Genomic DNA, 16,540 nt, shown 5'->3' with positions numbered 1-16,540 from the left:
TAGAAAAATCGTGCATTTTATTTATATCATCAGTTTGCCGCTGGCAGACAAACCGTCTCGAGCAGCGTCTCCAAGCTGTTCCGAGCACGCATTTATATTGAGATTTATTTTGATTTCATTTCGCTCTTCTTATTTTTTGGATTTTTTGTTCTTTTTTTGGTCATTTTGTTGCCGGAGGGTTCAATGCCAAAAATGCCAAGCTGCTGTTTATTTTGTTTATAGGTATTTTGTTGTTATTCTTCATTTTGGGTCCCCTCATTTTTGGCATGCGACTTGCACGAGCCTTAAAGACCCAAATTGTTGGCAATCTTTTGGAGCATCTTTATAGACTGTTGTGTGTTGCTGTGTGTATCCTGCAAATGATTTCATCGTCTCTCTTGACGTGCTTATGTGGGCCTTAATTGTTTTATTTGAGTGCCATTATGTGCAGGCACTTCTCGGACAGACGACGATTTTTTTCCTCTTTTTTTATATTTTCTTGATATTTTTTCTTTTCTTAAGTGCTTATGCTGCCTCGATTCGTTTATGATCGCTATGATGTCATGCCAAAACGAATTCCTCTTCATTTTTTTACTGGTTTTTGGTATTTTTCTTCTTTTCGTTTTTTTGCTTTTGTGCGGCCCGAACCATATTCGAAAAACGTTGTTCTACTTTTCTTATGTGACTAGACAATCGTCTATTATTTGCTTTAACAATTTGTTGAAAATGCGTCATTGTCATTGCGGCCTTTTTTAAATATTTAACTAACAAAAAAACGTAAAATTAAACGCCTCAAGACGAAACTGGAAATTTTCGTTTGCCATTTAATGACAACGCGAGTTAAGTACGTCCCCTTTTAACAAATCGTTATTCAATACGAATCGACTGTAACTAATCTTTGTTTTAGGCCATTTATTTGTTGTTGAAATTGGTATTTGTTCTATTTGTTTACTTTGCTCCACTTAATGGTGTTACATTAGCCAAACAAATGCTGACGCGAGAAATATGTCAACGGTTTGCGAGACGCCACCGCAGCAAGAAAACAAAAAACGAGAAGAAAAAAAAGGCAGAGAGAAATGTCGACAATGTCAAGTGCTTTGCAATGTTAATATTTATAGTTCATGGCATAATTTACATAATATACTTGCTCACAGTTACCGCATCTCTTAAAAGTGCTAAAAAGATAAAAACAAAACAGAAAATAGTAAATCAAAAAATACAACTCACATTTATTATCTTTGCAATTTTATTGTTTTGCTTTGCTCGTGGCAAAAAGTGTAACGTATTATTTATCATCCATGCATATATTTGTTAAATAAATTATCTTAAATATCTGTACCGCTAAGTAAATAGCTTTTATTATTCGTTCCTACTTCTCTGAACCTTTAAATATTTATATTTTTAGAAATCAAACAAGTGTTTATCAAATTTTCAATATATGTATACTCTTTTTTCACGATGAACTATTTGATTTATAAGCCTGTAGTGAATTTAATACGTTAAATTTAATTTGCTGCTCATCCTTATATTATTTATGCATTCAAGAACATTTGTATATCATTTATGGGTTTTCTAAATGAATGTGAAAAGTATTTCTATGATTTCAGTATTAAAATAAAAAAAAAATAAATAAAATAATACATTTCAATGAAGTATTTATGATTAATTTCACAGTTTCTATGAACTGTCGACTTTAACTTATTGTTAATTACATTTCAACAATATGCAAATATCAGCTTACTATAATAACATATTCCTGTATAAACTTGTTTCAAGTTTACATTAATTACGCATTAATTTCATATTTACAGATCACTTTAACGAAACTAAAGTAAATTAGTAAATGCTAAAGAAGGCTTCCCCTTAAACTGGGCCTGCAATTTATCGATAACCCGCAATCTTGTACCATATCAAAATTCCGCACAATGACGATTCAAAGTAAACTCTGATATGTAGCTTGATTCGTGACTATTTGAATAACTGGGTCGTCGGCGACAGAATGGTGTATGATATTTACCGGCTCTATCGGTTGCTTATCTTTATGTTGTGCAAGCAAAAATTTTAAGAGTTCTAAGGCTAACTCTATCTATGAGATATGACTTGTTGTTATCGCGTGGCGCAACTGGCGTATGCTCGCAAAAATGCCAAACTCGAGCATAACTATTTACGAGTACAAATTTCAATGCTTGGAATACTTGAACACTGGTTACACCAACTTCAACATGGTGTTAAGAACCTCAAAGGCCGTTCCCATGTTCCCTCACAGTACGAATCACGTTTCAAGATCGAGGTGAATTCTTAGCTCAAGCTAAAAATGGCACGTCTGCTTAACGTGGCCAACATTCACAGCCAAAGCATGAGCCGCACTTTCTTCTTCTGGCCAAAGACAATAAACGAAGACGCAAGATGTTAACGTTGCCTACAACAACAGCAGGCAACATCTTCTACTCGTTGTTGCATTCAAATGTCATGACATTTCTCAGCTCAGCTAATGCCAGTTTTTGGTTTTTTATGAGATTCGGACCATGCACTGAGAGAAATATAATGTCTACTTGAATTGTGATAACTTGTTTTCGAGCCGAACTCCTTTTTTAAATCAATTTTTTAAATAAGCTATTTAAAAACATCGACAACAACAATACAAAAATTTTTGTTCGTAACTGCTGCGAGCAGTTTATTAAATTATTTATGGTCGAAGCAATACATTTGCTGTATGTTCTTGTTTTTTTTTGTTTTAGCTAGGTTTCAATTACTCTTACATACATTCGTTACACTATTTCATATTTTGCTATCAATAATTTGATTTTAGCTTGGATTTAAAACAATCAACAGCTTTACTTTGATTCTTTTTAAAGATTACAATATTTTTTATTAAATAATTGTTAACCTTTTTTAAGAATTTCACTCTTTAGGCCAACTAGTTTAAAGTGCGAATTTAAATTTGCAATTTTCTTAAGCACAACTAATTGAGTTTTCTTTCTTTAATTTTAAATGATTGCAGAGTCCAAAACGCTGGTGACTGTTGGACAGTCCTCAAGTATTGATGACAACGAAACGCTTGACGAGATCAATTTGAACGCCAGCAGCAGCGACGACTCAGCGACTGCAGCAGCAAACGCCTCGATCAATCCATATTTAAACGTAGGAGATGGAAATGCCAATCCTTTGCTTGAGCCACCAACAAGTACAGACTCATTGTTGAGCCAGGCAGCTTCCTCCTTTGGAGCGCTACCTTCGGTGGCATCCAACGTTTTCTCGACCTTCTCGAAACGCATCTACGCGGGCAACCGGGAGACTGAGGAGCAACAATCCCAGCCACAATTGGACATACAGCCGACTTATATACAGCAGGTGGGTCAAGTGCCGCCTCCGGTTGCGCCGTTCTACGCTGCACCACCAACTGCCGTGGGTGAAGCTGCGCCAGAGCCACCGAAATTCTATGCGCCCACTGAGCTGCCCCATCTAGGAGCTGGGCCCTCCTTGCCACCCACATCAGCGGGACAGAATACCTATCGTATTACCGCCAGAAAGAAACTCTACGCTCCCATACCAGGTCTCTCCGAGCAACAACAGCAACAACAACATCACCAGTCAGCTCAACCAGTGGCTGCTCCTTTTCAAACACCACCATATCCAGCAACTGCACAGCCAGCGGTTGCAGCATTTGAGCCACCAGTACCTGCACCACCGGTGCAAGAAGAACGCAAATCCGGCGGTGGTCTATTTTCGCTGACCAACTTGGTGCCCACTGGAGTGTTGCAGAATATCTCAGGTCTGGTGCAATCAGCCACTGGCAGAGCCACCAACGAACCGCCAGCTCCTGTTCCAGCTCCTGTCAGCTACAACGCCCCCAATCCTGGTTACTTTGACATTAGCACATCCTCTGGAGCAACAAACTACTTTGCACCAGCTCCAGTTGGTGCTGTTCCCGTTGCTACTGATTACTTTGTACCCACTGCTGCACCACCCGCAGTCGGTGGTTTCTTTAATCCTCTTGCGGCTGCTTCTGCTCCAGAGGCAGTTCCTCCACCATCCGTTGGCGGTTTTTTTAACCCCCTTGCTGAAAACGCAGCTCCTGTTGGAGGCATCTTTAATCCTCTTGCTGTAACTTCAGCTCCTGAGGCAGTGCATCTACCTGCAGTTGGTGGTTTCTTCACGCCAGCAGGAGCAGCACCACCAACGACAGCAGTACCACCACCATCGGCAGTAGCTCCACCATCAGCCGTTTCCCAACCACTCTTTGCTCCACAAACGACAGCAGTACCACCACCATCGGCAGTAGCTCCACCACCAACGGCAGCTCCCCCACAAGCCGTTGCTCAACCACTGCTTGTTCCACCCACGACATCTGAACCACCGGTTCTTGGTCAGCCCCCAGCAGTAGCTCCACCACAAGTCGTTTCTCAACTGTTTGCTGCACCAACGTCGGTAGCACCACCACCAGCTGTTGCGGCTCCACCCCTAACAGTTGCTGCACAAGCGGCCTTTGCTCAACCAACAGCTCAACCACCACCCATAGTTGAGACCACCACAGCGCTTGCACCACCTCCTGTGGCAGCATCATCTGTGCCACCACCAGCTGCTGGCTTAACATCCTATCGCCTGCAAAAGGGCACTCGTCTCTACAAGAGTCCGTTGACAGCCCAAGAAACTGCACCACCAACCGCATCCTTTGGCCAACAAACGGGTTATGCGACACCGCCCACATTGACAGCACCAGCAGCCATATTTAATCCCTTTGGTAACGTCTCGAGCACAGGAGTCGCTCTATTAGCTCCGACTACAGCTGCAAGTCAGAAGATTGAAGTAGTTCCAAGTGCCAATTCCCTCTTCACACCACAGTCTACTAGAGCGGTGGTGCCACCAAACAACGCTTCATTCTTTGCGCCAATTGCAGATCAGGGAGTTTCTCTTCCTCTGCATCCACCAGCTGCTGCTCAGACGTTCCCTGATGCAGCTCCGTTTGAAGTAAAGTCAGCTCAAGAAGTTCCACTCTATGCTGCACCACCAACAAGTGCATCCATTCAGGGAGCTTCGCTTTTCAACAGCTCCACAGCGGAGGCATCACAAGGATTTTCACAGACCAATATTGAGACAGCTGCTCCCAAAGAAGAGCCAGCCAGTGCATCCATTCAGGGAGTTCCATTATTTTCCAGCTTCACAACTGAAACCACACAGGGTACCATCGAACCCAAGCTAAAGGAGAACGCTTCCTTATTTGCCGCACCACAAACATCTAAAGCAGCAAATACTTCAGTTGACTTTTTTACCAACTCAACAGCGCCAAGTTCACTTTTCCAGTCGGAGCAATTAGAGGAGAAGATCACTCCTGTTTCACAAGCAGAGGAAAAGGAAGTTCCGTCATCAACTGCTCAAGAAGCATCTAAATTTGAGAGTACTCCATTATTTGTACCTGTGCCGTCAGCTGAGGGAGTTCCGCTTTATCCACCCGCTGAGATCAGCCAGGGAATTGATTTAGCTTTAGCTTCAGCTAATCAGCCAGCTGTTGTGCCACCAACCCTAAACGCCGGCAGTCTCTTTGCACCAGCTGCCACCACAGAAACCCAAAAGGAATCTACGTTTCCAGCTCAGTTTGCTCAGCCACCACCTGGAATTGAAGCCACCAGCGTTGCTTTGACAACCCAAACAACAACCACATTTTTCAATCCCTTTGCACAGACTATAACGACGCCGCTACCCCAAGATTTATTGCCACCACCTATAGGATTCGTGGCACCAGACGTTAATCAACTATTTGAGGCACAGACAATTGAGCCTGTGCTGCCGGAGGCTGAGAAAGTAACAGCTGAAGCAGCACCACCGCCACCACCAACTGCTAGACAGTTAGATACCACATTGCAGGCAAATCCATTCCGCAGAAGCAGCGAAACAGTTCCCCATCCTCCAGCTGCTCCTTCCCCATTGCAAAGCTTCTTTACGCCAGCGGGAAACAGCAGCGACTTTAATTTCTTTGCTTCACCACCAAAGGAGGACACACCCCAGCCAGCGGTTGGTCAGATTCCACAGTTACCGCCACAGTTAAGCGTTGCACCACCACCATTGGCAGCTGAACCACCAGCAACAGTTAATTCCATTGCCCAATCCTCTCACACACTTGGCTTTGAGCAATTAATCAGCGATTCACAGCAAATTCAAAATTCCAACGAAATCGTCTATCAAAATTCAAGTGTAAATTCATTTTCTGGCTATTTTGGAGGACCAGGAGAGGTCGCACCACCGCCAACTGCTCAACCCCTACCACAAATCCAATTGACAGGCTCCAACTCTGGTAATTTCTTTGATCATTTTGCTGGCGGGGCACAGGGACAGGAGGACCAACGCATACAGAACTTTTTCAATAATCCACCACTGCAGGATCAACCTGCTGCACCTGGAGAACTCAAATACGACATTGTTCACAGTGGTTTGCCTACCAAACACTTCGAGGAACGCTCTCAGACATCCGTCTCTAATCTGGTTGAGCCACCATCCTCAGCCTGCTCGGATTTCTCCACGGCAACAAAAGGAGCTGTGGTACAGCAATCACAACAAGAAGTACAACCCGAAAGTCAGCTGGAGGATTTGCAGAAATTATATCAGGGCGAATTGCCCGAAGAGATCCTGCAACAGCTGAGAATGGCCAACGAAAAGGGACATGCCATTGCGCCGCCAGCTAATTCCGTGGTAAGTAATCAATTCCAAATTAATCATCCTTAGAGTAGAGCAAAACAGTTGGGAGACCTATCCAGTAAAAATATTCTTAATCAGCATCAAAAGTAGAATCGATCTAGCCATGTCTGTATGAACACGTAAATCTCAGAGACTATAAGAGCAAGACCAACTAAATTTGGCACACAGTTTTCTTTTAATCCTACCTAAATATAAAGACAGTTATGTCTGTTTTAAGCTTTGAAGCAACATAACGCCCAAAAGTATGCAGTACTTTTTATACTATTGCTTAGAATTTCCAATTACAAATACATATATTTAAATGAAGTTTTATCCCAATGTATATTTAATTATTTTATTTTAGGCTTACACACCTGCATTGCTTCATTGGTTCTACAAACGCAGTATCGATGGAAAATTTGTGTGGACTCCGTTCAGTCATTACGACTCGGCGATGTTGGAGACCAGTCTAACCAGCGGTAAGCCAAAATCTAACTGATTTTAAATGCAGACTTTGGAGTTTTGAAAGTTGAAATTTCTAAATCTCAAGTTTTCACTTTCATTTAATTAGTATCAAACGAAACTTTAAACTTGATTCATTTTTTTGTAAAAAATCATGTCAAAATTAAGAAATATTTTGACTTGTACTTCGTTTCGTTAAAATGTTGTTTTCTAAACATCTTTTCATTATCTACATCTCAGATGAATCAGATTCGACTTGCATTGTTCCCGTTGAGGGCGGTCGCTATGATGTCAACATCAAGGAGCGCACCAAGACGCCCGTTTTCTGGGAGGGCAAAGCTATTGAGGTGCGTCGCTGCTCGTGGTTCTACAAAGCCGTGGACTCCAAGTACGTACCCTACGCCGAAGAAACAGCAGCAGCATTAGAAGCTGAATACAAACGGGCAACGGAAACGGGTGAATGGCTTAAGAAGATTCCTCTGGCCAATGGAGAGCAGGTGACAATGCACGGTCCCAGCGTTATTGTCCACTTTATGCCACCATCACATGCGGACACTTGGGGTGGCACCGTTCAGAGTTCATCGCGTCCGTTGGTCGTCAAACGAGATTTAAATGACTTTAAAATTCAGCAAGGTGAATCTCAGCGTGTAGATCATTTGCTGTTTATGGTCCATGGCATTGGCTCTGCCTGTGATCTGAAAATGCGCAACGTCGAGGAAGTTGGTAGGTATAATTTTAATACCCCAAAGAAAGCTCAATTTTTCTTCATTTCCGTTTTAAATAGTTGACGATTTTCGCCTCATTGCACAACAGTTGGTGCAGTCGCACTATAAGAATTCCACGGACATGGGTTTGGTGGGTCGCGTTGAAGTGCTGCCCATTGAATGGCATGGACATTTACATTCTGAGGAACTTGGCATCGATGAGAAACTCAAATCGATAACCCTAGAGTCCATACCAAGATTACGGCACTTCACAAATGATACGCTACTTGATGTGCTATTCTACACAAGTCCCAAGTATTGTCAGAAGATCATGAACACAGTGGCCGATGCATTGAATGAGGTCTATTTGAAATATCGCATGAGACATCCCGAATTCAACGGTGGCGTCTCCTTGGCTGGCCACAGTCTGGGCTCTTTGATACTCTTCGATCTGTTGTGTCATCAGGAGCCGCTCAAGGAAAGCGAAGAAGAAAATAAGGTGAGAAAATGAGACAATAAATCAATAAAAAAATGTTTAAAACTTATTTTTACCAGGAGAATCCCGATCAGCTTCCGCAGAAACATAACCTGAGCGCGGAGCCCAAACATGTGCAACTGCCTAACAATGATCAAATGCTGCCCAAGCAGGTCAGCTATGCAATGGGTCTGGGACCGGCAGGAACTGGACAGCCTGTAATTAACTACACACAGTTGATTTTCCATCCCAAGAAGTTCTTTGCTCTGGGATCACCCATTGGCATGTTTGTGACCATTCGTGGGATTGACAAGCTTGGTCTCGACTTTCGACTACCTACATGTCCTGGCTTCTACAATATATTCCATCCTTTTGATCCGGTTGCGTATCGTATTGAAGCACTGGTCAATCCAGATATGAAAGGCATCCGACCGGTGTTGATACCACATCACAAGGGACGCAAGCGCATGCATCTCGAACTGAGGGAGACCATGACACGTGTGGGAGCGGATATTAAGCAAAGATTTATGGACACATTCAAGACCACATTGGACAGCGTTCACTTTCTGTCCACAGTCACTAAAGTTAAGAAGGAAGCCGAGGAGTCTCTGGCAAAGACCAAGGCAAAGGTAAACATAAAAAAAAAGAATTGTATTTAATTTATACTAATGATTGCTTTAGAACTCATCACAGGAATTCCATAAGCAAGCTGAGGAACAAGATGAATCATCAGTTGCCACCACATCGTCGCATGCCCGCAATCGCACCGATTCAGAGTCGACAACAAACTCAGATCCTGAATTTATTGAATTAGATTTTCCACTGGGCAAACTAAACGACTCAAAACGCGTTGACTACGTGCTGCAGGAGGCGCCACTGGAGTTCATCAACGAGTATATATTCGCTCTGAGTAGCCACGTCTGCTACTGGTGAGTTGTTGTTAAATATTTTGCTTAAAGCCGATCTGTAATACTCTCTCCTATCGCAAAAACAGGGCCTCCGAGGACACCATTCTGTTTGTGATGAAGGAAATCTATGCCGGTTTGGGCATTAGCACCGATAGCCAGGTACCGCAGCAATCCATGACCATTGAGAGGCCAAACTCACGTAATAACAGTGTCAGTCAGTCGATGTTGCCGATGTGAGTTGACAATTAGGACACACTGTTCGTTATAGCTCGTTATCGTCTATTACATCCTATAATTATTACAAATATTTAGTGACAATTTATTTAACTATGTTATTTGTTAGCAAAATCATACAAAGAATTTTTAAAATGTGCAACTCTAACTTGGTTAATGGTTTTAACAAATTAAGAAGCCTTGCGTTAGCAGAAAACAATCCGCAAAGGATCACTGTTTGAGAAGCTTAACAGACAATTTATAAACTAAAAATGTTTTTGTACACTATATATTTATACTGCATATCTACTATGTGCTGTTATTCTTTTTGTAATATTGCGTTTATAATATGACTTTGTAATTTTTATGAGCGTATGCTAAATATAAAAGTGTATGTCCAACAATTATTAACTAATAATAATTTGAGATACCCAGCACATACAAATTTGAATTTTCTATTTACCATTTGGTTATCGAAATTATCGATATGTGTGCGTTGCCAGCTATCGTTATCAGCAGAATTAGTGCTGTAAAACGTATTCGCAGATGTTATCATTATCGTTATCGGCTGACCGCCACAATCTATCGTTCGACTACTAATTCATTCATTACTTTCTATTATTTGTTGTAAATATTCTTTTAAAATGCAGAAATAAGCGCGTAAATCCAATCCAAAATAATCCAATATGAGGCATTAAAGTGTAAGCTGGACTCTGTGAATGTTGTTTGCCACGAAATATAGCACAATTGCGTTTTTTTCACCTGCCAAGTGTGCGCACAAGGACGGTGCTGTTGTCGTCGTTGACGTCGTCTTTTCGCTGTAATTTTCCCAGTGCCAAAAATAAAAAAAGATAGTTAAATAGCGCTGCAGCAGCGAATGCTGTCAATGGGTACCTGGAACTAGGCGCGCGCTAAAAGGGAACACCTGGTTCAAGAATCCATTCAATAATGCAGACGCCAAGACGATGACGAAGACGACTATGAAAATTCATCAGGTAAGCAGCAAACTCAGTGTGTAAAGTGCCAGCAACAACAACAACAGCAACAATTTTGCAGCGCTTCAGTGACTATAAAAAAACGCCACTTGCTCGCTCGCCTGACCAAATATGTATTATGCGATGCAGAGAGTATGCAATCTCTCTCGCTCACTCTCTCTCCCTCGCGTTGTTGTTGTTGCTGTTGCTGCTTAAAAAAGATGCAATTGCTAAAGCTAATCTATGGGTCGCTTTTGTATGTTTCAGTTTTGAAATACATATATGTTATGTATTTGTGTATGTAGCTGAAGCGGAAACTGGAAACGAAAAATACTCACACAACACGCTCAGATAAGCACAAAATTGCAAGATAAGAAAAAAACAATACATGCCAAACAACGAAACGCCTCCGCCAAAGCTCTCTATCTCTAACGGAATACACTCGAAATCGTAATGAGTTGGCTTCGAACGAGTCCATTGCGTCAGAGTCTCACACGGAGCAGTGGCAGCTCTGGCAGTGGCAACACTGGCGCTACAACAGCACTTCGCCAACGGCCCATAGACGCTGCCACGGACTGTGATCCGCGCGCCTGCTACGATAGCTTCTGTAAGCACTGGCAGCAGGCGCATGAGATCATCCAACATGCTGCGGGTCCACCCACCCACGATGATGTGCTGGGCGTGGTATCACATCTGGATTATATGGTTACCTTATTGCTGGTGGAGTTGCATCATTGCAACAAAGTTTCACTGCCCACAACGGATGCTGCACCACCGGCAGCGCCCTGTTTGGAATATCTGCTAAGCGAGAATCTGCTGGACAAGCTCTACGAATGGGCGAGCACAACGGGACGCTATGCGAACGCCGTGCGTCTGGAGCAGCTGAAGCTATATGAACTGCTCGTCAGTCATTCACGTCATCAGCTGCTGTGTCACGAGCCGTTCCTGCGGCCGCTCCTTAAGATTCTGGCCTCCAGTCAGGGAGAGATCTTTCCACCCGATCTGGAGAAACGTCTGGTGATCCTGCTAAACCAACTGTGTGTGGTGCTCATGCAAAATGTCCATTTGCTCGATTTGTTCTTCTTCTCGGCACAGACACAGGTGCAGGAGCAAATACAAAACGGCAGCTTGCCGGAGCCGAAAAGTGGCACCACTACCAAGTAAGTGATAAATTCATGTGATCTTATGGTAAATGACATGCGCTTAAGAATGAGAAATTTTCCTGGAAGGGATTAATGCCAGCTTAAGCAAATGTCATCAGACTGTAGAACAAATCGTTAATCATATTTAAAATCTTTAATTTAGCTTCATCATCTTCTCATTGCTCATACCGTATGTGCATCGGGAAGGAAGCCTTGGCCACCAGGCACGGGATGCTCTTCTACTCTGCATGGCGCTGTCGCAGAAGAACTCCAACATTGGCCACTACATTGCACAATACTCGTCCATTTGCCCACTGCTCGTCACTGGCCTCGGTGGTCTCTATTCCCGCCTGCCCAACAGCATCGAGATCAGCTCCATCGATTGGCATCGCATTACACCCGATGATGTCACTGAAATCCCCGAGCTTACGTTGTTTATGAATGCCCTAGAGTTCTGCAATGCGGTGGTGCAGGTGGCACATGAGATGATCAAGCAGCAGTTGCTGGATTTCATGTATCAGGGATTCATTGTGCCGGTGCTGGGACCGGCCATACTCCAGGTGAGTCTTCTTGTCTTTCTCTCTTTTTGCTTTAACGCAAAAACTTGTCTTCGATGCATTTCTGTGGTGTTGGTTGCAAAAGTTGTCACTTGTCCTTGGTGCTCTTGTGTCTGTGTGTGTTTGCTTCTAATCATTTCTATTACTACGTTTATACGCAAAACACTAAAATGAACTCAATTTAGAAAAAGTGAAAGATAATTAAATTTCACTTTTTGTTACAAAAAAATTAAAAACATAATACAAATTGAAAATATCAAATTCTTATAATTTTGAAACTTCCGTTGTAAAAATAAAAAAAAACTTATTCATATTATAAGATAATTGTTTCAATCAAATTTACTATAATTTTAAAGAAGAATTCATAATAATTAAAAATGAATAGTTGTATTATGACTCTTAAATAATAATTAAAATTTTTGTATTTTTCAAAATTTATTGTATTTCAATACAACAAAAAGAGTTTAAATAAATTTGCCTAAAATAAAAATTTATTCTGCTTCAGGATACCACATTCAGAAATAGTTAATCTAAGATTTTTCTAAAATTCAGATTGTTTTGTTTCTAATTTTCTTCGATCCTTGCTTTATACTTTTAATCGCTTTCGGTAGACGGCATAAACGTAGTATATATGTATATATGTGTGTTATCCTTTTTGTTTATGGGCTGACCCCAATGCTAACCAAAAACCACCTCGCCTCGAAATCTCGAAACAACTTTTTGCGCGTTCAATTCACAGACACTGAAGGGCAAACATTTTCAGACGAACATCGACTCACAAATCTCGGCCATGTCCTATCTGGATCTGATCCTGCGCTCTATCACGGAACCCGGCTTGATGCGTGCCTTTATCAAATTTCTGCTGGACACTGAGAAGTTCGATGGTGAACGCATTTTGGACGCGCTCGTGGAGCGTCTTCATTCGCCGGATGCGAATCTGTGCATGGTGACAATGGCTCTATTTGATACGCTGCTGGGACTGCACTGTGAGGATCTGATGCTAGAGCTGTTGCTGAAATATATGTTACCTGGCAAGCATGTGCCCATCTCACATCGTCACAAGATCAACAAAATCGATCCATATCTGAACACTACAGAGTTCTTCTTGGAACTCACGCCGGACGTGATGAAGCGAGCACGTGATCTGGCGCGTCCCAAAAGCTTGGAGCTGTCGGAACCGGTAGCAACATTAATGTTGCCCAGCCTACCCTCGCCGGTCATGAGCAAGACAATCGGCGCCAACTGGAACTATTATGGCCACTATGCGGGCGACAGTTTGTATGCCAATATCCAGGCGTATCTCTTTGAGGCACATTCAAGGATCGCACAATGCCAACGCGACTGCATCAAGTGGGCGAATAACTATCGCTATCAGAAATGGCCACGACAAGGTCAGGTGCGTGCCACGGCACACGCTCTGGAGCTGGCCAAGCAGTTCTTTAGTGAATTTGGCACAGCAACTCCGGTTGTAGTGCCTGCCGTTAGTGAGCTTGGCGAGAAGCAGCTGGACAGCCTGCAATCCATTGGTGAATCCAGCGGGTATGAGTCTTTCAAATGGCGACCTGCCGATGAGGATGCCGATGGGAACGATGTGACCACAACAACAGTGGCAAGCGACGCGGATCTAGAGCACAGCAACAGCAATCACAACAACAGCAGCACGATCAGCAGCGGACGACGTGATTCATGGCGCATCTCGCACAGCACACGGAATGAATTGCTGCTCACCGATTTGGATTTCTCGGAGGATTTGTTTGCGCAGGGCACCGTAAGCTTAGGTGAGCTTTTTTTTAAATGATATGAGTATAAATATACCAGAAGGAAAAAAAAAAAAAGTGCTAATGGAAACCCATTTTGCAACTTTTATTTAATTGATTAGAAAATTGTTTGTAATTGAAAATTGAGAAACTGAATCATCAAATTTAACATCATAGTTTAACATCAAATTTTCTGGCATATTTTTGAACGTTAGGCTTTTTAGTGCTATATCTATGTATATTAAACTCTTTTTCCTTACTCACTGACTCACTGATCATTGCACACCCAAACCATAAGATCTAGGAGGCTGACATTTAGCTGAGACAATATTTTATAATCTCTCTCATGTTTCTCCAGGTCCCTTTCTCAATGCCATTTGGGGCAAACTGCAAACCTTTACGAGCAACTCGTTGTACGTCAATCTGCATTTGACCGGGCTGATAACGCGACTCGCTTGGTATCCCTTGCCGCTTATCCACTCGCTGCTTCTGCGTTCTGACATTGCCATCACCTCGGACACGCCTTCGTTTCATCAAGTGCTGCGCATGCTTAAGCAACAAATTGATGCCGAGCTGCCAGTGGCTGAGAATTCGCTGGAGATTGTCGATGTGGCACGTTCGTATCTGATTGATCGCGAATTCCGTTTGGTGAATGCGCGTAAAGTGGGCGAAAACTCGCCGTTGCATCAACAGCAGCAGCAGCATCAACAACTGGCTAACAATTCCACACAGCAACAGGGACAGCAGCGTTCCGCATATGCCACATTATCGGCGGCAACACCGGTGCAAGCATCTCCCAGCAGCGCCTACGATCCATTCAGACGAAGTGATAACAAGCGTCGCAGCATCAGCAAGTCCATAACGAGCATGTTCAGCCGAAGATCTGCATCATCCACAGCACCAGCAACCAGTAATCCCGGTAGGTGTTGTCATGCCAATGTCTTGTGTCTAACAACAAATTGCACAATTATTCTTTTTACAAACAATAAAACAAATTCACAAGACAAAACGAAACGCAGCAGCGGATGTTGGAACAAAGTCGACTTTGGTTTCGGGATCTTAACCATAAAACACTCACGCACCAATCAAAAACACACTTATAAAAACACAATTCGATTATTCAAGATTGATTGCACTGTTTGATTGATTGATTAAACCAGTGCAATCAAACTTTTTACACAACACAACATTATAACATTTAGATTTTGTACAATGTCTGCAGATGTCGTTGCTTATAATGAATTTGTCTCTCTCTCTTTTTTATTGTTTATTTTTTTTATCGATATGAATATTTTCTACTACGAAAATCTTAGCTTCATCTGGCTTATCACAAATTTACGCATTCTTCACCGGTAAATATTTCACGCTTAAGTAAAACAAAAAGTTCTATATAATAATAAGCAAAAAAGATAACATGTATTATAAAACCCAACAAAATAATAATAGTGATTAAATTCTATGCATAGTTGTTATCTGTTGAAATTGTTGAGTAGTTTGCCGCCTCCTGTTGCTTTGTACATATGTTGCTCTAATCTGTATCCCACTAATTGAACATTTGTGTACCATTTCTTGTAGCTCTTGCCGCTTAACCCAATTAACTCTTCACTCATATGTTGCACATCTAATCCAAAATTGCTTTTTACAGGCGCCGCTTCCACTTTGGTGGGAGGAAATAGCTCCGAGGTGAATGCACGTGGCGCATCGCAGGATAATTCAAGAGGCAACACCTGTGAGACGAGTCTGAGCACAACGCCGCGACACGAGGCACAGTCTGCGGGAACTGGAGCGGCCAGCAGCAACAATAGCTCCATGGGCGGCTCCTCACAAACATTATCCGGCACACACTCATCGAGCACACTGCATGGCAACGAGAGTGGAGGTCTACAAACAGGCAGCTTTAATTCGGAGCCTGTATCGTTGGACTCGGTGGCCTCGATGGGCATCATAGCCAATACCAGCGGTACAGAACGTTCACGAGATCTGGCCTTGTGCGCTGTACTGCTGGACGAATGGCTCAAGGAACTGGCGGCAATTGCTTTGGAGCAAAGCGTCGTTTTGGTCACAGAGCAATTACTTTGACAACGGACAGGCAGTTATGTAATACACAATGGTTATCGGATTTGTTGATGTTTATTTATTTAACCAGTTCAATTATTTTTTAATGATACCTTATTTTTTGCTGTTAAACTATCCAAATTGTTTTAGTTTTTATGTAATTTTTACCCATTTCGTACGAACAAAGTCGCACTTTTGAACAGATTTACATTAAAAATCACTCGTTAATATATGTAGTCCTTAAGTTTAAAATTGTAATCAAAAATTTGTTGCTAGCTGGCAAAACAGACAATTTTTAAGTGTTCAAATGTAAAATTATTCTAATTACAAGTAATAGGCATATTAATATTATATATACACCTTAATATAAAAATAGTCGGAGAAAAGATAAGAAAGTTTTTACACCACAGAATACCATTTAAATATGTAAACATATTTGTCTATTTTTGCAATATATATTTTATGCTTTTATGTACATATATTCAACATGAAATTATTCAGAGCTTTTAACTAACGAGAAAGTATTAAATTGGTCCAATTAATCAAAACAGCACACACAAATATACCTGGTCTTTTAATTTTCCATTAATTCAAGTTGAAAAAAATGTGCTTCGGTATATTTCATTCAAAGTATGCATTCTGGCG

The 16,540-nt window shown here is 42.0% G+C and overlaps 2 protein-coding genes across 8 annotated transcripts in view; both read left to right on the top strand.

The window, feature by feature from the left end:
- The window catches only part of LOC117779617 (nascent polypeptide-associated complex subunit alpha, muscle-specific form), a 28,257-nt gene extending 18,443 nt beyond the window's left edge, over positions 1-9,814 (top strand). The window contains exons 2-10 of one of the 4 annotated variants that reach the window (XM_034615872.1): positions 2,981-4,196; positions 4,230-4,992; positions 5,101-6,663; positions 7,013-7,127; positions 7,351-7,833; positions 7,895-8,313; positions 8,370-8,918; positions 8,971-9,218; positions 9,284-9,434. In XM_034615872.1, coding sequence (XP_034471763.1) covers positions 2,981-4,196; positions 4,230-4,992; positions 5,101-6,663; positions 7,013-7,127; positions 7,351-7,833; positions 7,895-8,313; positions 8,370-8,918; positions 8,971-9,218; positions 9,284-9,434 — 5,507 coding nt within the window. Of the gene's footprint in view, positions 1-2,980; positions 4,993-5,100; positions 6,664-7,012; positions 7,128-7,350; positions 7,834-7,894; positions 8,314-8,369; positions 8,919-8,970; positions 9,219-9,283 lie in introns of all 4 variants that reach the window. The other 3 variants (XM_034615871.1, XM_034615869.1, XM_034615870.1) reach the window with 3 other exon arrangements.
- Positions 9,815-9,970: 156 nt separating this feature from the next.
- LOC117779618 (UPF0518 protein GJ17503) lies at positions 9,971-16,456 on the top strand. Of its 4 annotated transcripts, none has more exons than XM_034615874.1 (7): positions 9,971-10,405; positions 10,652-11,544; positions 11,690-12,086; positions 12,847-13,861; positions 14,199-14,759; positions 15,154-15,192; positions 15,486-16,456. In XM_034615874.1, the coding sequence occupies exons 2-7, from the start codon at positions 10,838-10,840 to the stop codon at positions 15,917-15,919; spliced, it is 3,153 nt and encodes a 1,050-aa protein (XP_034471765.1). In that variant the 5' UTR covers positions 9,971-10,405; positions 10,652-10,837; the 3' UTR covers positions 15,920-16,456. The 4 variants fall into 4 exon arrangements, with proteins under 4 accessions (XP_034471765.1, XP_034471764.1, XP_034471767.1 ...); XM_034615873.1 differs by having other exon boundaries at positions 12,823-13,861; XM_034615876.1 differs by lacking the exon at positions 15,154-15,192 and having other exon boundaries at positions 9,972-10,405.
- The last annotated feature ends 84 nt before the right edge of the window (positions 16,457-16,540 follow it).

The sequence above is a fragment of the Drosophila innubila genome (genome assembly GCF_004354385.1).
Source record: "Drosophila innubila isolate TH190305 chromosome 2L unlocalized genomic scaffold, UK_Dinn_1.0 4_B_2L, whole genome shotgun sequence".
NCBI classification, from domain to species: domain Eukaryota; kingdom Metazoa; phylum Arthropoda; class Insecta; order Diptera; family Drosophilidae; genus Drosophila; species Drosophila innubila.
Note: the sequence above shows the minus strand (reverse complement) of the source record. Positions and strands in the feature narration are given on the sequence as shown.

Excerpts from the sequence above, each read along its gene's own strand:
- LOC117779618 (XM_034615873.1), top strand. The coding sequence starts at position 10,838 with ATGAGTTGGCTTCGAACGAGTCCATTGCGTCAGAGTCTCACACGGAGC. Across the intron at positions 11,545-11,689 it reads AAAAGTGGCACCACTACCAA|CTTCATCATCTTCTCATTGC; the intron begins GTAAGTGATAAA and ends TCTTTAATTTAG. Across the intron at positions 15,193-15,485 it reads AATTTACGCATTCTTCACCG|GCGCCGCTTCCACTTTGGTG; the intron begins GTAAATATTTCA and ends TGCTTTTTACAG.